Genomic DNA, 25,347 nt, shown 5'->3' with positions numbered 1-25,347 from the left:
CGTAACTGGTGCTCATGTAAAGCGTTCTAATACCTTCGGGTCGAGTTTGCGTTATAAAAATCTGCACACACAAAAAAAGTCAGACGATCAGTCCGCTGCATCATCATATCCTGCAAGCGTGCTCCTCAGAAGAATTCTTTGAAAGCCATGGCATCCCTGCCGGAGATCACCAAGGAAATAGAAACATCAATACCAGCCTCCCGCATTACCCATCATTCTCAATGAGCTATGGTTGGAGAGTAAACAGCAGAGAAAGTTTTCCTAATTGAGATCAATATCTTTTTTGAACCCTAGGAAGACACATTTTCTCTGTCCTACTCTCATAGGCTTAAAAACATTTAACCACACATATCATTGTACAAGCCCTAAAAGCTGGGTATGATATCACCTTGGTGTTGGTCTTTGTCTATCTGCTGATGGTGAAGATGACTGCAAAAACAACAGTTGATGGACAGAATGCAGAACAATGTCATGCATACACCCCAGTACAGAGATCTGGGTCTAAATCCATAGTTTTTTTGCTCACCATGCCATTCCAGTTTGAACCCAGCCATATGCAAATCAGTCTTGACCCTGTGCCTCATGGGAACAGTCCAGCCCGAACTGCCAAGCCAGGTTCTCCCTGAACTAGAACCAAACATCCTAGGACCGGTTTCGGGGCTTCACCCCTCTTCAGCCAGGATAGCTTGATTCCAGTGGCATGGAGAGCACGGGACTCACATCTGAGCATACCCGTCCCACTCTGGGTGACAAATGCAAAAACAACAGTTGATGGACAGAATGCAGAACAATGTCATACATTCACCCCAGTACAGAGATCTGGGCCTAAATACATCGTTTTTTGCTCGCCATTCCAGTTTGAACCCAGCTATATGCAAATCAGTCTTGACCCTGTGCCTCATGGGAACAGTCCAGCCCGAACTGCCACGCCAGGTTCTCCCTGGACTGGACATGGTGAAGATGACTGCATCTGGAGTGAACATGTGACCTGAGATGTTCAGTGGCCTGACATTTGACACCCTTCTACAGGACAGAAGGCATAGCAGTATGGCCAATTTTCCTGATAGCACGTTCCTGGTAAAAATGTAATTATTGTTCAATCTCAGGGGCACATTTAGCACCCTATTTACTTCCCAGGTCCTGGAGTACCTGGGTTCAGGAGGACTAGAGAGATGGATACTTACTAACAACTTGCATACCATTGTTCCACCAGTACATGTCCTGCTGAAATTGTGGAACAAAAAATTTAATTTGCCTGTACACCTGGCATTTCATAACCAAACTTGATAGAAAGTTCAGGATATGGACAGCTCAAAGTTGGTATCCAGCCTAGAGACAAACAGGTCAATGGACACGTGGCCATTTCTGCATAATGACTGGTGAATTCTAGGTTCAGTTTCCATGCACTAGAATCCTACAACTATTTGGTTCACCAGTCTGCTATCTCATTTTCTCCCTCTAGCAGATGCTCCACTGTGATTGCCACTTGATTCTCCAGGCCGAAAATGCCAAAACTCTTTGGATATTTCCATCAGAAGCTTCGATCTGGCCCCTACTTAGTGCTTTATGTCCTGGACCCCAGAGACTTTGTCTAACTTCGGAAGAATGCTACATTTTGCTTTCTCTCTGACAGCAAGCGATCCTGCCAGAAGATATAGGTAGTTGATAAACAACCCCCAATTCCTCCTCCTCTGGCATCCTCGTCTCTCCATGTCTGGCACCCCAACCCTCTGTGCTGGCTTCTGATTCAATTACTAGGTCCTGAGTTGGCCTGACAATTACTCTTTTGTATGCTCCTCCATATTGTTCAGCCACCACTGTATTTCTGCTCTGGTTTAGGGGTACCTCTTTCAAGAATGTGAAGCCTTTCTTGAGGTGTGCTGTCTTTAGTCTCTATAGGGCCATTTAGTGAGGAGGACCTGGGAAGATGGCCGGTATGGAGGATGCCAGGAGACCTACTAACCTGGAGTGAAATCTTGACCTTTGTCAGTGCTCTCCTTATTTTTTGTCTGAACTGTGATATGTTGAAGACAGGCTGAGAACTGTTTGATAGGAGTCTATCACAAACTCTAGGTCCTACAGAGTCAGCAAGGACTTGCAGCAGGGTGATCTTCATTTGCGTTTGTAACCATAGTCTAGAGACTGGTCTATCGGCAGAAGGTCATTCAGGTAAATGCCCTTCATATCACCTGCACTTGTAGAAACTCCCCAACTGCTCCTTTGGAAAGGCCAAAGAGTAGAGTTTTGGATTTGTTTACTTGATTTCTGCAGATGCATTGTAACAATCTGCAATATGGGTGGAAGATGGGGTTTGCCATGTAAGCATCCTTCAAGTTTAGATACACTGTCCAGTCCCTTTGGCTCAGATGCCCATCAGCAAATAAATGACTTCTATCTTGAAGAGGAAGAAAACCAGTCCCTAAGGTTTATCATTGGCTTTTGTACCTTGTACTTTTTCTACACTAAAACGAGATTGATTATGAATCCCCATGGATGGATCTTGCAATGGGACCACTACCTCCTTGCCTATTAGATGAATTTGGGAGTGCAAAAGCATTATTGGCTGGGAGCAATGCCATTTGTGGAATCATAAAACTATGTGAACACCTGCAATCATCTAGAGAACCCAGTCGTCCACTGTTAGTTTCCACCACAGTTTTACACAAACTCTGCTAACTCTGCCCTCAACTTTTAGAATGGATTAATGGATGCCTTACTGTATCATCCCCTGGATACATTGACAGTCTCTCTGAAGAACCCTCTTGTACCACAGGCTCTACCTGCTCCTCTTGGTAGAAAACTTCAGCTGAAGCATGACTGGTCCTCCAGTTTCCCTCTTCTGAATGCCTGTCCCTTATGAAGGCCGTGATAGAGAGGCGTACGGTTGAGTACTTTCTATCCCACTAAAATTCTTAGGGCCAAACATTTTCTTTATTGAGATGTGTGCCTTCTTTAATGAGGCAATGGTTAACATAAATGTCCCCATGTCCTTCAGGAATGGCATTCTGAAAATAATTTTCTTGGTACTAGGCCAGCTTCGTAAGTGGCAAAGTCTCCCAGCATCAGGTCCACCTTAATGAGGAAAGACCTGTCCCTCTGGGTTTCAGTGGCACAGTTTGCGTTGCCTGTTTACACCAGTGAAGGGATGGAAACAGGGCCATGCGCCACCCCTCTTATGGAGGGGTGGGTGCAGGGCTTGGCTGAAGGCTGTGTGCAGCAGAAATGTGGGCTTTATACAGAGTTATTTACAGAGTCACTTCTAATCATTATAGGTCTCTTGTGAAGCACTTTTTATTTCTGTAGCTTGGATGTCTTCCTTCAAGAACCAGCTCTCATGGCTAGTGTCACACATGAAATGGGCACAGAGGGAAGCTAACTGAACTCTGCATGTAGTTCTTGCCTATTTAGAGAATCACCACACTGTTTAGGTCCTTTTTAGGTCGAGCCTAGAGGCAGCGCGCATGCACTGCTAGCTCTTTGAGATTGCTGTACTAGAGTATGGGAGAGAAGCCAGAGCCCACCCTCTGCCCATAATTTTCATTGGCTTGTGTCATTGTCTTTCGTAAATGCTGCCTTCGGATTCGTTACTAGGCTTGTTAGTCCCTCCTTAGTATGGCCTTGTCTTCATTTGTAACCTCCCATGGTGACTGGCCCCTTTACTTCGGTTGTTCCACGGGACCTATTATTTAGTCTGTAAGCACTATTTACTTTGTTGTGTTTCTCTTACTGGAGGCCGGACATGTCCTGCTTCAGTAGAAACCACTTGTGTTTTTTTAAGCAGCATGTCCACCCCCATAACACAGCGCCCGCTTTCAACCCCTTCAACCCAGCCTTATCTTGTGTTGTTTTCAACTCCCCAAGGAAAAAGGGATTTAGAAATGATTAGCAAATTAATTCATGTGAATTCCAGGTAGCACATAAACCTGTGCTAATGAGCTGAAGCTGACAACAGCACATCTGTGTTACATGTCATCTGCACTAAAGCAACCTGACGGGTTGTTTTCAAAAGCATGTTTTATTAACAAAAGCATGTTTTATTAACAAGAACACCACCACCAATACCATCACCACCACCAATACCACCACCACCAATACCACAACCAATACCATCAATGCCACCACTTCCACCACCAATACCATCACCACCAATACAACTACCACCAATACCACCACTACCAATAATATCACCACCAATACCACAACCATCAACACCACGAATACCACCACCACCAATACCACCACCACCACCACCACCACCACCACCAATACCACCACCACCAATACCACCACCACCAATACCACCACCACCAATACCACCACCACCAATCCAATACCACCACCACCAATACCACCGCCGATACTAATAGCACCACCACCAATACCACGACCACCAATCCAATACCACAGCTGATACCAATACCACCACCACCAATACCACCACCACCAATACCACCAATGCCAGCACCAATACCAATACCACCACCAATACCACCACCTCCAATACCAATACTACCACCACCAATACCAATACCACAACCAATACCACCACCACCAATACTACCAACATCAATAACTCCAATACCACCACCACCAATACTACCACTAATACCAGTATCACCACCACCATTACCAATGCCGCCACCAATAACACCACCACCAATACCACCACCACCAATACCAGCACCACCAATACCACCACCACCAATATCACCCCCACCAATACCACCAATACCACCACCGCAGCGCCTCTCGCTTACTAGTAATAGCAGGGACACTATACAAGGCCGGAGCTGCAGCGGAGACCAACAACCCCTCCTTCCATGCCTTCCATAAAGCACAGCCTGCCCTGAACTAGGAGGTGGAGCCATGGCCCTACTACAGCTGGAGTGTTTTTTATTAGGCCAAAGATAGAAATGGCATTACACAATGTCACACTGCACACTCAAATCACGGTGAGGGCAGGAAATGGTCCCCCTCCTACTCTTCTTCCTGAGCTGTGACAGTGTAATCACAGAGTGAAAGGTGTTGGAGCGCTTTGTTAGTGTTTATAGATCGGATCATATGTAACTCACATTTCACACTTTGTGACTGTGTAATTTACAACACTTACATATCTTCTTCACTGCACTATTTATCACTACTTTGAAGACGTCCAGGCTGGTCTCTTCCTCCGATATTTACAATCTAACAAGCGGCCGAGAAGGCCCTTTATTGTAATGCAATAGGTCTCGTATTTGCGAGAGTTTAAGCTCTTAGTATTGTAAATGACAATGCCTTTTATTTATGTTTTAAAACTCAAAACATAAACAAAAGGCATTGTCATTTACAATGCCAATAGCTCAAACTCGCGTGAATGCGAGACCTATTCCATTGCAAATGCTTGTTCAGTCCAGTAGTGTATTTTGCAGGATTCGTTACAGGTGATTCTGCAACAGAAACCTTACCTGTGTGGTCGGCCACTAACTTTTGCTTCTTCATTGAGACTAAATGAACACCTTTTCACGGGTAGGTTGGTGACTGATTGATATCGGCAACCAAGCAGTGACTGTCGCCATAGGCTAATAGTCCAGGGATTGAAATCTGTGTTCTGAATAAACCTGTCTTTGTGTGGCATTATCAGTCAGGCAAATCAAACAGTGTGACAAAATCAACGACAGACAAATCTGCAGCACTAAAATGCCAACTGAGATCTTTTGCCTGCAATGTTCTCCTCTGGTCTTCAGTTCCCATCCTGGGAGAACTGGATCTCCTAAGAAAAGTTATTACAACAAGGTTACTAGCGCTTTCAATAACTACACTGGAGGCTGAGTCTCAGTCTTTCGAAAGAGTAATGTTCCTTGTGGAAAAGTGTAAGAGTACTGTTTGCAACAAATATGATTTATGAATTTCAGCAAACTAGTACAATACACATTACTTACTGGTGTCTCATCTATACACTGCACATATTCAGGGACCATAACATAATATCCAACTATAACCACTGGTAATGCATCTGAACAAAACGTTTTACTGTTCCAAGTCACAGGTTGTTCTAGAAATAGCTATAAGACTTCCATTTCCATTTTAGTTTAAAGATGGATTCTTTGCTTCAAGGGAAATACCGCCACCCCCACACCTCTTTTTTCTTCTCTTTCCTGAAGCTTTCTAACAGCACAAAAGTAATATAGTGTAAAGTGATTACTCATCTTCATTTAATTTACTTAGAAGGTATTAATGGTGAAATTGATGACAACGACAAATCACATTATTGTGGAATCCGAGTAGCAGCATCATTTAACAAACTAGGTTTAGTAGAACGCTTTGAGAAGCATTAGTGTTTGGGTAATGGTGCCGTGGCAGGTTAGATTCCTGATTGGACAAAGTGGGACACTACCCACCTGGCTTTTATACTGCCAGCATGAATGATCTGGATTCATAATGAATAACCCATCTTGTAACAGAGGCAGGCAGGCTTATATAATGTGCTTCTGTCACATCTTTTCAGTTCATTCTAGTTGAGGTGCATTGGAACTTCTTACAGGTTATACCTGTAAGGAGATAAAGGACTTCCTTCATGGCAGTTTTAGAGATGCAATTCATATTGAGGGACTTAGAGTGGGAACTTTGGGTGTTTTAAGTATATTGCACGCTGCATTTTCCAAATTGTTGCCATTACGTTTCTTCTTTTATTTCTACAGGGTTGGCAACTGTTAGCTCTGTGTGTGGGTCTGTTTCTACCCCAACATCCATTCTTTTGGCTTCTCAAGCTCCATCTGCAAAGAAATGCTGATTCGAGGTGCGGACTTGTCAATGTTATCATTATGTTTATGAAATGTATTATTTTTTAGTTTGACATTTATTTAGCCTTTTTATTTAACCCCTCAAATGGCACCTTGGGGCTCTATCTGCAAGATATAAAACCCGGATTTGTAATATGATGTCCTTTATTTTTAGATTTGTAGGTATGGAGTCCTTTACAAAGGTGAAGTGGGCAGATCTTCAGAGGCCTTCTGAATATTTCAAAGATTTCTGTAGATAGACAATGTAGTGGATGTGTAGTCAAGAGTTCATTTTGTGAGCAGAATAAGCCCGCCTATCAGTTCTACATTGCATTTACCTGGGTGGCAAGTAACAAGATGCTTAGGAGGAAGGGTAAGTTAGAGGTCTTAAAGTAGAGGCAAGGGTTTATCTATCCAACATTATAGCCCTCTTTTGCATGATTTGTAATTCAAAATGTATGTAGTTAACGTCAAATGCAGACTGGAAAGTAGATGTGGTCAGAGAGCGTGTGCTTTAGAATCAAGTGGGCAACCACCTGATTCAGCTGATGGATAAGATACGGACAGAGGCCATCCATTGGCTGATACTTAAGAGGCAGAGTGAAGATCGAGCTCGTGTGTTAGCTACATAGTTGTAATAAAAACTGAAAAATGTGATGATCATACATAATGTGTGTTAGATCTGGGGGTCTCTAGTTGGCAGAGGTATGTACCTTAGACCAAATAGGGACCCTTGCTTCTAGTCAGGGTACAAGGACACACACGGTAGATAACCCCTGCTCACCCTCTAGGTAGCTTGGCTCGAGCAGACAGGCTTATCCCCAAGGCAATGTGTAAGGTATTTGCACATAGACACCACAATGATCCCCCCTCCGTACACCACAAAGTTAGACCACACAGGTGAGTTATATCAAAAATAATATATCTTTATCTAGTTTCCGCAGTTGAAATCAAGTATCACAAGTTCACACTATTCGCTTTCTTGGTTGGTCGGGATCGGTAAGACGATAGTCTCTAGTCTCTTGTGTGATTCGATACTCACTGACAATGAATCAGTTTGTAGGCTCTTGATGTTTAGGCAGCTACGTTGCTCCGGCGGTGTCGCTGCGCTCGTTGTACAAAGCGCTCCTCTGGCTGTTCGGTGCAAGGTTTCCACAACTCCCTCGACGAGCCCCCAGTGACGATGTCGACGTCACCGGCGTCAGCCACTCACAGCGCGGCTTCGTAGAGCAGGGAAGTACGACTCTTGGTCTGCCTCAGGCCTCCGGGTCGCGGCAAGGCACGTGCCGATGAGCACGTCGGTCTTCTTGATGCGGCAACCGGTGTCAGGCCCGGATCAGCGCGGTACTCTCCAACGAGGCAGAGAGCAGCCCGCCCACTTCACCGGCAGATGTTTGAGAAGCTTGGTAGAACAGTCCACGGTCCCTGCAGCACACAGCAGCGCAGGGGGGACACAGCAGAGTCTTGAGGTCTTGGCAACCTTTCTATCCCTGAGTTGCGATACAGGAGGCCAGCTCTTCTCAGGCCCTTGGAGATTCGGTTTAAGACACAGCACACAGCAAAGTCTTGTTTGGTCAAGTGGGTAGGGTCAGCACACAGCAAGACCCCTTCTTCTCCTCAGCTTCAGTTGTACAGCAGAACAGGTCAGCCCTTAGAGCACACAGCAAGGCAATCTTCCTTTAGTTCTTCAGCGGTCCGTCTTTCAGCAGAGGTTCCTCTTGATGGTAGAATCTAAAAATCTGTTGTCAGGGGTCCTTTACTTATACCCCTAAAAGTCTTTGAAGTCTTTGTGCAAGTGGGTCCTGAGCCCGGTCTGATCCAGTTCTGGGTGTTGCTGGAGCACTTTGTTTTCCTGGCTTCTGCTTTCCTTTCAGAGTGAGGGGCAGAGTCGTCAGCCGCCCAGCAGGAGGTGGAGCCAGCAGCGTGGCAGGCAGGCACAGCCCTATTCACTCCCAGGTGCTATCTCCTCCCTCCACTCTCCTTGCAAATGTCGCCATTCAGCAGAGGGCTGACTCAGCCAACCTCCTGGGGGATCCCCAGCCCCTGTCACTCTCAAGCCAGACAGTCAATCCACAAGCATGCCCAGGCACACAGAAGGGTCAGACAAGAGAACAGCTACTCTCTAAAAAGTACTATTCTCCAACTCAGGATTTAAAAACAACCTCTCCTAAAAGATGCGTTATTAAATGCTGAGCTCAGGGATATCAAACACTCATGTCTTATCTTGTTCCTATGAGAGGATAGGCGGATGGCCATTGGCACCAGCCTCCCCCATGTTAGCCTATGAAGCAAGATAACCTTGCAGCAGTGAACACACAAAATGGCCGTTGTTCACTACCAGAACATGTTACCCGCACTAGTACATACTCTACCTTTTACATACACTGCACCCTGCCCAGGGGGGTACCTTGGGCCTTCCAAAGGGATGACTGACGTGTATAAAAAGGGAAGGGTTAGGCCCGGTCAGTGTGGACACTGGCCAGGAGGACATGGCAATCCGGGGACTGCAGGCAGGCCTGCGGTGGCAGGCCTGAGACACCATTTTAGGGCTACACAGGTGGGTGGCGCAATCAGCGCTGCAGACCCACTAGTAGCATCTGTCATCACCAGCCCTGGCACACACAGTGCACGTTACTAGGGACTTCATGGTGATACAGATATGCCAATCAGGTATATCCAATCAATATGATATTTTACACAGGGAGCACTTACACTCTGGCACTGATTAGCAGTGGCAGAGTGTCCAAAGCATCTAAACCAGCAAAAACGAAATCCAGCACAGCATCCAAAATCCAGGTAGCAGAGGCAAAAGATAGGGGAAAAACCCACGCCAAGGATGTCAGGTCTAACACGTGTCCCCTCCAGCTGAAAGTGGGGAGAACTACCCACCCTCTTGGGAGTTCTCATCGCTAAGGCGGAAAAACCTGGACAGACCATCAGCATTGGCGTGCTCTGTACCGGGACGGTGTTCCACCGTAAAGTCCATTCCCTGTAGGGAGATGGACCACCTCAACAGTTTTGGATTCTCACCCCTCATCTGCATTAACCATCTGAGGGGCCTGTGGTCGGTCTGAACACGGAAGTGAGTCCCAAACAGGTAGGGCCTCAGCTTCTTCAGGGCCCAGACCACAGCAAATGCTTCCCTTTCAATAGCGCTCCACCTCTGTTCCCTGGGGAGTAGCCTCCTACTAATGAAAGCTACAGGTTGGTCCCCGCCCTCGTCGTCCACCTGTGAGAGTACTGCTCCCACACCTTGCTCTGAAGCGTCTGTTTGCACTACGAACTCACTCGAAAAGTCAGGCGCCTTAAGCACCGGTGCTGTGCACATTGCAGTTTTCAGGGCATCAAAAGCAGTTTGACAGGCCTCGGACCAATTCACTTTCCTGGGCTGATTTCTAGAGGTTAGTTCTGTCAAGGGGGCAACAATGGTGCCGTATCCCTTGATGAACCGTCTGTAATACCCGGTGAGTCCTAGAAAGGCTCTCACCTCTGTCTGCGTCTTGGGGGGTTCCCAAGCCAGAATGGTATCAATCTTCGCCTGTAGGGGCGCCATCTGGCCGCTCCCCACCTGGTGTCCCAAATACACCACCGATCCCTGCCCTATCTGGCACTTACTGGCCTTGATAGTGAGGCCTGCCTTCTGCAGCTCCCTCAACACTTCACAGAGGTGTTGCAAGTGTTCCTCCCAAGTGGAGCTGAACACAGCAATGTCATCCAGGTACGCGGCGCTAAATTGTTCCAGCCCGGTCAGTACCCGGTTGACCAGTCTCTGGAAGGTGGAAGGGGCATTTTTCAATCCAAAGGGCATGACGTGAAACTGGAAGTGCCCCTCTGGTGTTGAAAATGCCGACCTCTCCTTTGCCCCTTCAGTTAAGGCAATCTGCCAGTACCCCGAAGTCAAATCGAAGGTGCTGAGGTACCTGGCAGCTCCCAACCGATCCACAAGCTCATCAGCTCTGGGGATGGGGTACGCGTCAGTCTTGGTGACCGCATTGAGCCCACGGTAGTCCACGCAAAACCGAAGTTCTGACGGACCACCGGGTGTAGCAGATTTCTTGGGAACGAGGACCACTGGGCTAGCCCAGGGACTGCTAGAGGGCTCAATTACCCCTAACGCCAACATCTTGGAAACTTCTTCCTTGATGCTGGCCCTGACCTTGTCAGCTACTCTGTAAAACTTCTGTTTCACAGGCAGGCTATCTCCAGTGTCCACATCATGGACGCACCAATTGGTGACACCGGGGGTCAGGGAGAACAGGGAGGCAAACTGACCCAACACCTGGCGACAGTCTCTTTGCTGCTCTGGGGTCAGGGTGGGCGAGAGGACCACACCATCCACTGACCCGTCTTGCTCCTTGGTTGCCAGGAGGTCAGGGAGAGGATCACTATCCTCCTCCCCACCGTCATCTGTAGCCATGAGCATCGTCACTTCAGACCTCTCAAAGTGGGGTTTGAGGCGGTTCACATGCAAGACTCTAAGGGGCTGCCTAGGAGTCTTCATGTTGATCAGGTAGGTCACCTCACTCTTGCGCTCTACCACCTCATATGGCCCGGTCCACTTGTCACGGAGTGCACAAGGCTCCACCGGCGCCATTACCCACACTTTCTGCCCGGGATGAAATTCTACCAGAGTGGTATTCTGGTCGTACCATCTTTTCATCTCCTCCTGGCTGGCTTCTAGGTTCTCCTGAGCGAGCTTCCTGAAGCGCTGCGTTTGGTTGCGGATGGCCAGCACATAGCTGAACACATCCTGGGGGGTTTTCCCACGGGATTTCTCCCACCCCTCCTTCACCAGTGTGAGAGGTCCTCTAACAGGGTGGCCATACAGCAGTTCAAAGGGGCTGAACTCTAAGGACTTCTGAGGCACCTCCCTGTAGGCAAACAACAGGCATGGTAATAAGACGTCCCACTTCCGTCTCATGGGCTCCGCTAGGCCCATAATCATACCTTTCAGGGTGCGGTTGAACCTTTCAACCAACCAATTTCCTTGAGGGTGGTAAGGAGTGGTGAACTTATAAGTTACCCCACACTCCTCCCACAGAGACTTCATATACCTAGAGATGAAGTTGGTACCCCGGTCGGAGACCACCTCTCGGGGGAACCCCACACGGGAAAAGATCCCCATCAATGCACGGCCCACCACGGGTGCTGTGATTGTCCTGAGAGGGACTGCCTCCGGTACCGAGTGGCGTGATCCACCAAGACCAGGATAAACCTGTTGCCTAAGGCGGTCTTGGGATCCAGGGGCCCTACTATATCGATGCCCACCCGCTCGAAAGGGGTGCTCACTACAGGAAACGGCTGGAGGGGTGCCACGCACTTCCCTCCGCTCTTACCACTGGCTTGACAGGTTTGGCAAGATTTACAAAAGGTACCGATGTGCTTCCTCATCTGGGGCCAGTAGAAGTGGGTGACAAGCCTGTGATAGGTCTTGTCTTGCCCCAGATGTCCTGCGAGAGGCACATCATGAGCCAGCCCCAGTAAGAAGTTCCTGAAGCGCTCGGGTACCACCAGCACACGGGCTGCACCGGGCTCAGCGAACTTAGGCTCACTATAAAGTAAGTCATCCTCCCAGTAAATAAAATGTTCCTTGGACCCTAGGCCCGCTGCCTGGTCTGCAGCCTGCTGCCGCACACCAATGAGAGAAGGGCACTCCTTCTGAGCCTGGCAGAATTCCTCCCTGGAGGGACCACCCTCTTGCTGCCAATGGGTCAGCTCAGGCAATTCCCCCAGTTCGGCCACCTGTTCCCCTGTAGGTTCCAGGGCATCCCCCTCAGGTTCTGCTTCTTCCTGGACCGTGGGAACAGTGGGGGCCGGTTTCCCGCGCCCTCTGCCCCTTCCTCTCTTGACAGGTCCCTGGGCCATTGTTCCAGGCTCCGGTTCTACTAATCCACCCTTACTGGCTGTCATGGCACGTGTGGATATACAGACCCACGCTGGCAGTCCTAACATCTCCAAGTGAGTTCTGTGCTCTACGTCCTTCCATGGAGAACTCTCCAGGTCGTTACCCAACAGACAATCTACTGGCAAGGCATCACTGACACAGACTTCCAAGGTACCAGAGACTCCCCCCCTTGTAAAGGGAACACGCGCCATCTTGCAGAGGCGCACTGAAGTGTCAGCTGCCACTACTGGGCGGAGCACATTGGGAATGACTTGCTCTTCAGACACCCACTGACACCTGACAGATGTCACACTAGCCCCGGTGTCTCTCAGAGCCTCTAACTCCCTCCCATTGATGGTCACCTTTTGCCCGTATTTCTTAGTGTTAGCGGGTATCAAGGTATCCTGGACCATCTCTTGGTCTCCTAAAGAGACAAGGGTCATCATAGCTAATCCCTCCTCCCCACTGGAAATCAAATCCCCTCCCAAAGCTACACTAGCTAACCCTGGGACTGGAGCAGCAGCTGGTGCTGGGGGTTTCTTGGGACATTTAGGGGCGATGTGCCCCACTTCCCTACAAGCATAGCAAGTAGGCGGTGGTCTGTTGCCCTTAGGGGGCCAAGACCTCTTAGGCTTGGGGGCTTGGGACTCCTTCTCCTGGGAACTGTTTTGGGGCCCTTTAGAGAACTCCTTACTGTTACCATTGTCCTCCCCACCTTTCTGCTGGGGACCCTGTCCACCCTTGGCTGGCATACTACCACCCCTTTGTTGACCCTGGTGCTCGTCCAGCGGTCTGCCTCTTTAGCAAGCTCACTGGGATCAGTTAACTTGCTGTCTAAAAGATGCTGGCGCAGCTCTGGAACACATAGACTACTCAAGTGCTCCCAACTAATCAAGTGACACAACCCCACATAATCAGTAACTTTGCTGCCCTTTATCCAACCTTCCAGTGCACGCGTGTACATACTCACACACTCCACCCAAGTACTCGAATCAAGTTTCTTGAAGTTCCTGAACTTCTGGCAGTACTGTTCTGGTGTAAGCCCATACCTGAGGCATAAGGCCTCCTTCATCGTGGGGTAGGTTAAGGTCCCTGCTGCTTCTAAGGGTGCCAAGACATCCCTCCCAGAGGCCTCAAAATGCTTCCACAACCCTGCTCCCCAACTCTTCTCAGGCACTTCATTCATCTTCAAGGCAAGCTCATAGGATCTAAACCATGTGTAGATATCCTCACCCCTCTGATAATTCTGTACCAAATCTTTCGGTATGTATACTTTACCCGCCTGTACTGGCTGTGCGCTGCCACCATTCGGACTGGACTCCACTTGTTTGGCTTTAATGTCCAGCTCCCTCATGCTCAACTCATGAGCCAACTGGAGTTTTCTCTCTTCCAAAGCGAGAGCATTCCTCCTCTCCTCCGCCTCTTTCTCGCTGTCAAGGAGCAGTTTCCTTTCTTCCGCTTGAGCTTTGAGCTTAAAAAGTTCAATCTCATGGGCCCTAATCCTCTGATTTTCCTCCCGCTCCTCTGGAGAAAGGCTCCTACTGGAATGGGTGCTGCCAGCCCTAGACGCTGGCCTATTCACTGGCAGATCATCGGATCCAAATCCGTGCTCCGGTGTGCCATCCCCTTCAGTAGTTTCCTCGGTTGCGCCATTCTTGGCCTCCCACCAGGCCCTTAGAGCTTTCTGTAGCTCCGTCTTGTTGGCGCCGCCCTTCACTGGGCATCCAAGCTGCTTGCAGAATTGCTTTAGTTGCTCCTTCTTATATTCTAGCAACTTTTTCACTTCGAATTGCAATTCCGACTCCTCACCTACTCCATTCAGAGACATGATGCTTCGTCGATCCTTCAAGAATAGTCTTCGCAAAAAACTTCGTGCAATGCAACTGCTTACTAGATTAGTGATGTACGAAGAATCACTGCAGGTCAAGTGCAAATACTGGTTCTAATCCGCACCGCTGACCACCAATGTTAGATCTGGGGGTCTCTAGTTGGCAGAGGTATGTACCTTAGACGAAATAGGGACCCTTGCTTCTAGTCAGGGTACAAGGACACACACGGTAGATAACCTCTGCTCACCCTCTAGGTAGCTTGGCTCGAGCAGACAGGCTTATCCCCAAGGCAATGTGTAAGGTATTTGCACATAGACACCACAATGATCCCCCCTCCGTACACCACAAACTTAGACCACACAGGTGAGTTATATCAAAAATAATATATCTTTATCTAGTTTCCGCAGTTGAAATCAAGTATCACAAGTTCACACTATTCGCTTTCTTGGTTGGTCGGGATCGGTAAGACGATAGTCTCTAGTCTCTTGCGTGATTCGATACTCACTGAGAATGAATCAGTTTGTAGGCTCTTGATGTTTAGGCAGCTACGTTGCTCCGGCGGTGTCGCTGCGCTCGTTGTACAAAGCGCTCCTCTGGCTGTTCGGTGCAAGGTTTCCACAACTCCCTCGACGAGCCCCCAGTGACGATGTCGACGTCACCGGCGTCAGCCACTCACAGCGCGGCTTCGTAGAGCAGGGAAGTACGACTCTTGGTCTGCCTCAGGCCTCCGGGTCGCGGCAAGGCACGTGCCGATGAGCACGTCGGTCTTCTTGATGCGGCAACCGGTGTCAGGCCCGGATCAGCGCGGTACTCTCCAACGAGGCAGAGAGCAGCCCGCCCACTTCACCGGCAGATGTTTGAGAAGCTTGGTAGAACAGTCCACGGTCCCTGCAGCACACAGCAGCGCAGGGGGGACACAGCAGAGTCTTGAGGTCTTGGCAACCTTTCTATCCCTGGGTTGCGATACAGGAGGCCAGCTCTTCTCAGGCCCTTGGAGATTCGGTTTAAGACACAGCACACAGCAAAGTCTTGTTTGGTCAAGTGGGTAGGGTCAGCACACAGCAAGACCCCTTCTTCTCCTCAGCTTCAGTTGTACAGCAGAACAGGTCAGCCCTTAGAGCACACAGCAAGGCAATCTTCCTTTAGTTCTTCAGCGGTCCGTCTTTCAGCAGAGGTTCCTCTTGATGGTAGAATCTAAAAATCTGTTGTCAGGGGTCCTTTACTTATACCCCTAAAAGTCTTTGAAGTCTTTGTGCAAGTGGGTCCTGAGCCCGGTCTGATCCAGTTCTGGGTGTTGCTGGAGCACTTTGTTTTCCTGGCTTCTGCTTTCCTTTCAGAGTGAGGGGCAGAGTCGTCAGCCGCCCAGCAGGAGGTGGAGCCAGCAGCGTGGCAGGCAGGCACAGCCCTATTCACTCCCAGGTGCTATCTCCTCCCTCCACTCTCCTTGCAAATGTCGCCATTCAGCAGAGGGCTGACTCAGCCAACCTCCTGGGGGATCCCCAGCCCCTGTCACTCTCAAGCCAGACAGTCAATCCACAAGCATGCCCAGGCACACAGAAGGGTCAGACAAGAGAACAGCTACTCTCTAAAAAGTACTATTCTCCAACTCAGGATTTAAAAACAACCTCTCCTAAAAGATGCGTTATTAAATGCTGAGCTCAGGGATATCAAACACTCATGTCTTATATTGTTCCTATGAGAGGATAGGCGGATGGCCATTGGCACCAGCCTCCCCCATGTTAGCCTATGGAGCAAGATAACCTTGCAGCAGTGAACACACAAAATGGCCGTTGTTCACTACCAGAACATGTTACCTGCACTAGTACATGCTCTACCTTTTACATACACTGCACCCTGCCCAGGGGAGTACCTTGGGCCTTCCATAGGGATGACTGACGTGTATAAAAAGGGAAGGGTTAGGCCCGGTCAGTGTGGACACTGGCCAGGAGGACATGGCAATCCGGGGACTGCAGGCAGGCCTGCGGTGGCAGGCCTGAGACACCATTTTAGGGCTACACAGGTGGGTGGCGCAATCAGCGCTGCAGACCCACTAGTAGCATCTGTCATCACCAGCCCTGGCACACTAGGCCTGGGCAAAAATTTCGTTCCGTTCGCGGAAATTGCGATAATTTGACATTTTTGCGTTCCGCGGAGAGCGCGAAAATGTCAAAAATTCCGGTTTCCGCAGCTTGGCGATAATTTGTTTCTTGCTCGCGCTGTAAAATGATACATTCTCGCGCGCGCGCGATCGCCTTACTTGAATCCCTGCGTTCGCCGACAAGTTTTCTTGATCCGGTCGCGTTCTCCATGAGATGTTGTATTGTTTTTAGCCATTTGCGCTGTCTCGCGACAGTTCGCGCCCGCAGTGACGTCATGCGTCGCGCGATCACGTCTTTCTTCTCGCGATCATGCACCGCGAGAACAACTCAAAACAAGATGGCCGCGCCCGCAAGCAACCACATGGGTAAGTTGGCGACCCGCAACCATGCAGAAAATCTCGCGAACATGCCGGAAAAAAACTTCCGCATCTTCGCGATATTTCTGCTTGTTTGCGATAATTTTAAACATTCTCGCGATAATTTGCGAAGGTTAATTCCGCAAATTCCGCCCACCCCTATGGCACACACAGTGCACGTTACTAGGGACTTCATGGTGATACAGATATGCCAATCAGGTATATCCAATCAATATGATATTTTACACAGGGAGCACTTACACTCTGGCACTGATTAGCAGTGGCAGAGTGTCCAAAGCATCTAAACCAGCAAAAACGAAATCCAGCACAGCATCCAAAATCCAGGTAGCAGAGGCAAAAGATGGGGGAAAGACCCACGCCAAGGATGTCAGGTCTAACACGGTGTTTGTTGGGACCGGCATGTCTCCTGCTTGGTATACAGTTGTGTAGCCTTGTTTTGAAAGCCGACTGTGTGTACCTGGTGTCCTGATGTCTGAAAATGACTCTGGTGTCAGGCAAATCTAGCATGTGTGCAGAGGCCTAGGCCGTCCTTTGATATCAGTAAAGTACCGACTTGTCCTGTGATCTGGATAGGTGGTCCATGCCTACCTTCATTGACTGACAGTGAACTTCTTTCCCAGGCACAGGTTTAGCACATAAAATGGTGGTGGCAGCATTTTAAGAATCCTTTGTGTGACCAGACGTTTTTAGGTCTCGTGCCTAGCGTTGCAGTGCGCAGCGCGAGACCTCTTGTAAGGGGGTTCTGAAAGCTGCTCACACGCTCGTGCGTGTGATCAGGCGTTCGCCGCCTGCCATTGGCTTTCGCAGCTTTTTTTAAAAGGCACGCTATTGGGCAAAGGTGGGCGCATATCCTGCCTTTGCAACGCCCATTCCCGTTGGTGGCCAGCACGCGCAGCAGCGCGCGTTCGCGCGCTGTCGCGCTCCCTAGCCCCCGCTCCTCTGGTGCGCGTGCACTACTGGTTTCGATTCCCGCTCCTCTGTGGTGCGCACACACCACTGATTTCGATTCCCTTCTTGTCGGGGGTGGCGTGGAAGCGTAATCTGCAGTCAGCCCCACGAGGGAAAGTTGGAAGCTATGTTTGTGATACAAGCCACGGTTCGACAAGACTGTTGTAAAACTGAGGTCCCTAGCTACTGCTTGACTTGCCAGCAACATGTCCAGCGAAGAGGTGAGGAATCCCTACGACATCTTAGAACTAGACCTTGGTGCTGCTCCGTGAGTCACAACCACCCTTCTCACCCCGCTTAAATTAGATGTAAAATGTAGCCTCCTCACCATGCTTTATCACTGATCGGTAATAATAAGGACTTTATGACAAACATGGGGGTTAGGAAGTACATTTTTTTATGACCCGCATCCTCTGCCATCTATGGTTTTCCTCGTATTTTGCCTTTCGGTTAACCAGAGCCATATATTTTCTTTTGAGCCAGTAGATAGTCACAGTTTCAATGTTGAGCGTGTCCTTTACGAGGACGGGCCCGCCAATTTAGTATGTGCTTCTAGACTAACGTTAACTTACGAGCATAGCCTGTTTGCGCACTGCTATTACATACAACACGTTTACAATTAAAATGCCCATTGCATTTGCAGACATACAGTTTTACTGTAAAATTTCTTCAACGCACAAACGAGAATGTGTGGAAACGTCATCACTTAGTGTACAGATTTGTTTTGATTTTGAAATACTTGTTTCCAACACATGTCAGAATTACACAAAAAGGGCTTCATTTGTGCTTTCCTAAATATCTGCACAATTCATTTACAGACATTTAAAACACCAATGTCCCTCGGACCACAGAGCATAACATTCGACATCTGTCTTTTAATGCACAGCAAATTGAACAAGATGTGAAAGGTCGGTTTAAATAAAGAGAGCACTTGGGAAAGAATACAGTAACCATACTGTGCAATACTGCACTCTGTCACTCTGCTCTATACCCCTCTACTCTTTGCCATTCAAATCCATGACTTGCCTCACCCCTCCTTGACACGCATCTCTAGGACACACCATTCCAGTCTTCCCCACGCTACTCTTACATGCCCCTCCACGTCCCACCACTCTACACATTGCTTCTTTGCCCCTCCATTTCACAACACACTGCTCTATACCCCTCCACTCTAAGACACACTGTGCCCCGCCGCGACAATCTACACTATCACAACCATCTGTGACATTCTACTCCCCTCTATGCCACTCTGCGACAGTCGCCTCCACTCAACTGTTTATGGTGTTTTGGGTGCATGTGTGTGTGTTTTTTTTTTTTTTATATTTGTGGTGTGTTTAGGTGCCAAGTATTGGTATCTCTGACATCTGGCTACATGGCTGGACTGATCGATCAGTACAGAAAAAGTCACGCTTTTTAGATGCTTATGAGCTAGCTTTTGTAAATGTATCTAAAGAAAATGTATTCATACATTACATGCTCCTTCACTTGAGGAAAGAACATAGAATCAAGAGCTGGATGATGGCATCTGATGTTTCTAGAATTCAGATCACCGTTTCTAGGCATTAATCTTGTTGCTTCGTGGGTGTCGAGGGTATTGCCAGAGCCTCCAGCATTTCACAGTTTTGAAATTCGCTAATCAACAGCAAAATCGGTGAACAAACATAATGCGTGCACAACTTAACCCGATCGCTGCAAAATGTTAAAGTAGGCTCGTGCCTATGAAAGAAAAGCAAGTCTCATGGTGCATGGATATTTGTTAAGTTTAGTTTCCATGCTGACTGACTTTTGGCTCCGCTTCACCGGCAGCACATCTTACAATGCCTTTACATGTCAGAGTATAGTCGCTTCCTGAGGAGCTGTAGCACAGTTTGGCCCAGGCAAAGACTAAAATGTGTGATCTTAGGCCCAATGGTGGTCTCTGGTTTAGAGGTCACCCTTGTTGAAAATGAAGCTCTGTTTTTTAGGTCTCGGCCTGACGTAAGCAGCGCATGCGCCGCTCTCATCTTACGAGACTTCTTGGATACGATTCCAGAAGCCTCGTCTCAGCTCCACCTTAAGTTTTTATTCGTGCGCGTCGTTTGGCGTCACAAATTATGCCAAAAGCAGTGCAATGATTGCACTGAAGGCATATCACTCACTGCTTGTTGCCACCCTGTCTCCATTTAGGCACGCCCACCAGGATTGGATCTCTAACCGGCGGCAGGAGACAGTGTCTCCTAATTAGCCGCCACTGGGATTCACAATTCCAATCCATATAAACAAGCATTTGCAATGCAATAGGTCTCGCATTTGCAAGAGTTTAATCAATTGGCATTGTAAATGACAATGCCTTTTATTTATGTTTTAAAAATCAACACTTAAATTAAAGGCATTGTCATTTACAATGCCAATAGCTCAAACTCTCGCAAATGCGAGACCTATTGCATTGCAAATGCTTGTTGTTATTGTTTTCATAGACAGTGGGAATCTGTTGCTGACATTCCTGAAGCTGGAGTGAGGAAACATAGACAGTGAATTGATGACAGTGGAGATATGGCTCCTTTAGAAATTAGATTTGTCTCTTGCTAGCAAGTGGCTGCTGATTAGTCTTCCTGAATACAGCCATTTCGGGAGTGATAGGAGAGAGGAGAGTGGCTTTGTTGTGCATAATTGAGGAACCTTTTATCTGAGAAATTTACATTGCCTGGCTGCTGAACCCTTTGTCTTTCTCTGATTACTCCTTTAGTATGCTGATGACAGTTAGGTGTAGAAACTTCACACCTTTTACAGCCTCTGTTGTAGTTGCATTACCCCTTCACAAGACCTTTGTAAGAAGCTCTTGAAATTCCTCTGTAACAAAATCACCTTCATGTACAGTGTCTTCAATCCTCAACCAGACCCTGTCACCATCGCAGCTCAACTTCCCATCACAGTCGAAGTATGAACCCTGAGTTTGTGGCCTGACATCCTCACCATCAAAATGGCTGCTACTATTAAGACCATCCCCTCAGGGGCTCCATCTGACCCTTGCCCCCACCAAACCATCACAAAAGGACTCTTATCAATCAGTGAAGCCTAACACCCATCCTGAATGCATTTATCAACTAATCCACATTCCCAGATACCTGGAAATGTGCCACTGTCATGCCCGTGCTCAAGAAACCATCTGCTGACCCAGCCAAGCTTTCCAACTACAGACCCATCTCCCTCCTACCATACTTGGCAAAGGTCTTAGAGGAACTAATCAACCACCTTAGCAACCACCAGCTCCTCAATGCCATGCAATCTGGATTCAGACCCAACCACAGTACAGAAACAGCACTCTTTGCTGCCACAGAAGACATCCGCATGATCCTTGACAGAGGAGACACAGCAGCCCTCATTCTCCTGGACCTCTCTGCAGCATTTGACACAGTCTCACACCCCATTCTCATCAGGTGCCAGCACGGGATTGGTATCCAAGGACCAACTGTCCTCTGGATCTGCTCCTTATTAATTGATAGCACACAAGCTGTCAGCCTGGCACCTTACTCATCGGAAACCCGCAAACTCCTCTGCGGAGTCCCTCAAGGTTCCTCACTCAGCCCCACCCTCTTCAGTGCATACATGAACCCTCTGGCCGATGTCATATGAGTGCACAACATCAACATCCTCTTCTATGCATACAATACACAACTCACACTTTCCCTCTCAGACAAGAAACAAGTTCACCGCCTGCATGACCGAAGTCGCTAACTTGGTGAAAGCCAACTGTCTCAAGCTCAGGATGGAAAAGACATAGGTAGTGATCTTTGTCAAGAACACCTCATCATGGGACTCTAATTGGTATCTGGCAAAACTCGGACCACACCCAAAACCCAAGCTATGACCCTCAAAATAATCAACAGCAAACTGGACATGACTGTACAAGTCCACGCCGTCACTGCAACCTGCTTTCACTCCCTGAAGATGCTGAGGAAGACCTTCAAATGGCCCCCAAGCAACACAGGAGAAACTCACTCATGCCCTAGTCACCAGCAAGTTGCACTATGGGAACACCCTCTACGCAGGGATCACCCATCAACTCAATACAAGACTACAGACCATCCAGAAATCAGGAGCCAGACTTATTTGATTTGAGCATTTATAAAGCGCACAAATGCCCATGTGCGTCTAGGCGCTAATACCAGAAAATCCAGTAGGCTGCAGATGAAACTGAGCATGACAATGTTAGTTGGCGAAGAGCCAGTTTTTTAGTGATTTCCTGAAGGATAGCAGCGTTGGGCTATTCTTTATGCCGGCTGGGAGCCAGTTCCATGTTTTGAGCGTCCCTAACAGGAAGTTTCTTCCACCCTAACAAGCTTTCTTAAACCTTGGGGTTTGTAGAAGTTTGCTATGTGTGGATCTTAGGTTTCTGGACGGCATGTATCAGATCAGATGGTTCTTCAGGTAATGAGGACTGGCACCGTGCCATGCCTTAAATGCTAGGCATTGGGTTTTAAATGTGATCCTCTTGTCCACTGAGAGCCAGTGCAAGGTTCTCAAATTGTTGGAAACTGACTGAAATCTCGGGATATCCAGAAGCAGTCTGGCTGCCGCATTTTGGAGATGCTGTAGCTTTTGTAGATAGTACGATTGCATACCAATGTACAAGGCGTTACCATAGTCCAATCTTGACAAGGCTAATGCTGTCACAAGTGTTTTTAAGGTGTCAGGTGGAATAAAATTGCAAACTTTCCTAATTATCTTTAAGATGAAAAAGATAGTTGAAGTGAGGATACTAATCTGGTTTTTGAAGGTCAGATTGTCATCAAAGATGAACCCTAGATTTTTCACCTTCTGCACAGGAACTGGAAGGTCTCCCAAGCTGGAAAAAGAGGTATCTGTACCCAACAGGAAAACCTCCGTCTTTCCGCCATTCAATTTAAGATAGTTAGAACTCATCCACTGGTTGACCTGGGTCATGCAGCAATTAAAACGATCTGCTGTCTCTTCAAAATTAATGGAAACTAACATTACTAGTTGGGTGTCATCAGTGTAAGAAACCACTGAGAAACCAAACTGCCTAATGATTTTAGCCGGAGGGGAAACGTAGAGATAGAACAGCATAGGGTTTAATGGCGAGCCCTCTGGCACAGACGAGAAGGCTCCGCACTGAATTGATTGAACCCTATCAGAGAAAAAAGATGTCAGCAACTTAAGCACGGTGCCTCTGATTCCTAATTCTGATAACCTGTTGGCTAGTATTACATGGTTCACCATGTCAAAGGCCGCCGATATATCTAGCAGAATCAGGGCGGCCTTCCCACCAGCGTCCAGAATTGCTCTTAGTTCTTCAGCAGCCATGACCAACGCTGGGGATGAATGACGTGAGCTGTGAGTTGAGTATTTTCTCCAGCACCTTTGCCGGGAAGGGTAGTCTAGAGATAGGTCTATAGCTGCTAGGATCAGCTTGATAGAGATTGGGTTTTTTCAAGAGTGGGAGAATTGAGGCTATTTTCAAAGTGTCAGGGAAAACACCTGAGCAAATGATCTCTTTGAAAACAACCCCAGTTGTTCACTGATGATTTCAAGAACAAGGTGCAGTATTTTGGGAGGGCAAGGATCTGATGGAGCCCCAGATTTGGAGGTCTTAACCACCTGAGTAATCTGTTCTGCGGGGGGAGGGGAAAAGGAAACAACATAATTGGTGGGGAGGAAGATGTGACTGCTGGAGGATTCCCAAATATGGTTTTATCACAGTCCCTAAAGGATCTATACACTGCCTCCACTTTGTCCTTAAAACACTGCGCAAATAAGTTGCAAAATTCAGCATGGCTTTCCATCCTAGGGGGCTCTGGCAGTTTAGCTAGGCTGTTAACTGTCGAAAAAAGCTCCTTACTAGAGTTCTTTGCCTGAACACATTTGGCACTGAAGTATTTGCTTTTCTCTTCCAATATCAATTTCTTATAATTGGCCAGAGATTGTGCGTATTTAGTTTTTTCTGTAGGGTCGTAGTTCGCTCTCCACTGCCTCTCCTTCCTTCTACAAATGTGTTTCTGGGTTCTTAGTTTGTTGGAGAACCAGGGTTCTGAAGGATTTTCCCGCCTGTTGGAAAAAGTCTTTACTAGGGCTAGGGGGTCAATAGCAGCTTGAATCCAAGTGGAGAGCCTGTGAACAGCAGTATTGGCATCTGTAGTAAGGTCGAGCTGTGAGCTAGATAGGGACGCTTGTAAAGTGAGGGAGTCAATGTTCCTCCAGTCACGACCTTTGGATGTAACACAAGGGTTAAAAGGTCTCGTGGTGTGCTGATCAGTACTCGCGGAGAAAATTATGGCATTATGGTCTGACCAAGGGACGGGCAGCACTTCTGAGACCTTCAAAGATGTATTTGAAGTAAATATACCATCTAAGGTATGTCCTGCGTTGTGTGTAGCATGCTCAACGATCTGTCTCAAAGAGAAGCTAGCCGTGGTATCAACTAGTGAGGCTGTGTTGCCATCCTCCAGTTTTTCTAGATGATAATTGAAATCCCCCCACACTGAAGTCTGGGGTGCTTCCCGCTGCCGACCCAGAGACTGACAGGTTGTCTCTGAAGATAATTGCTAGCCCCCACCCCACTTGTCTACTTGATCTGCCCTAAGAGTCGAATAGCCTGCTGGAATGGCCAATCCCAAATCTGTGTCAGAAGTTTTGTCTGCCCAGGTTTCGGTGAGAAATGGCAAGTCGAGCTTATATAAGCCCACCATCTCTACGAATTCTATATTGTGTTTTGATAGGGTCCGAGCGTTAATAAGCATGTCCTAGAGCACCTTCGTAGCTCCTGGTTGTGCATGTTTATGCAGAATTGTAGCAGAGCTATTTATGATCTTAGCATTGCTCAGGTGTAGTTTGCACTGTTTGCATTGCTTGGGCTCACTCGGCAAATCAAATATGGAGCAGTTAGAATTGTTGTCAACATTGTTTATGGCCAGTAATTCGTCCCTAGAGTACTTAATGAAAGACCCACCTCCTAGAAGAAAACGGGCAGGGGTTATGGTGCTGAGCGCGGTCCAGGTGTGGACGGGCACAGACGGGCTTGCCTTAGGCATGCCCGCTGCGTGCGTCGAATGCGCCTCTGCTCAGGCATCCGACTAAATAGGTGGTTGCGGCAGTAAACTAGACTGCACACCACCCGGAAATGCCTGCGGATGCCGGAAGTGATGGAATGCGTGTGTCCAGTCTGTTACGCCCTCTGCTCAATTGGCACTAGCAGCAGCGGAACAGGGCTGAGACCGGGGCACCGAGGTTCAACAGGAGAGTCACTCCGTATCAATGGTATTCGAGTGCACCGCGGGGATGCAGAGAGCCAGTGCGACAGGTATTAAAATTATATAAAATGCACATCGGCTAAATAAAAAAAATAGTGAGGTATTTTAAAAGTGAAGAGCTACTCTGGGATGCGAGAACCAGCGCATCTGCGGCAACCTTACCGCTAGTGTCTTCATCCTTAACCTCCCTCACAGAACTCATATT

The 25,347-nt window shown here is 48.0% G+C and overlaps 1 protein-coding gene across 2 annotated transcripts in view; it reads left to right on the top strand.

The window, feature by feature from the left end:
- Positions 1-25,347, top strand: part of PLEKHH2 (pleckstrin homology, MyTH4 and FERM domain containing H2) — a 626,603-nt gene that overhangs the window by 462,004 nt on the left and 139,252 nt on the right. For both annotated transcript variants that reach the window (XM_085612785.1, XM_085612786.1), the window contains exon 20: positions 6,678-6,775. In XM_085612785.1, coding sequence (XP_085468911.1) covers positions 6,678-6,775 — 98 coding nt within the window. The remainder of the gene's footprint in view (positions 1-6,677; positions 6,776-25,347) is intronic.

Source organism: Triturus cristatus, chromosome 6, assembly GCF_964204655.1.
Source record: "Triturus cristatus chromosome 6, aTriCri1.1, whole genome shotgun sequence".
Lineage (NCBI taxonomy): Eukaryota > Metazoa > Chordata > Amphibia > Caudata > Salamandridae > Triturus > Triturus cristatus.
This window is presented reverse-complemented; position numbering and strand designations above follow the sequence as displayed.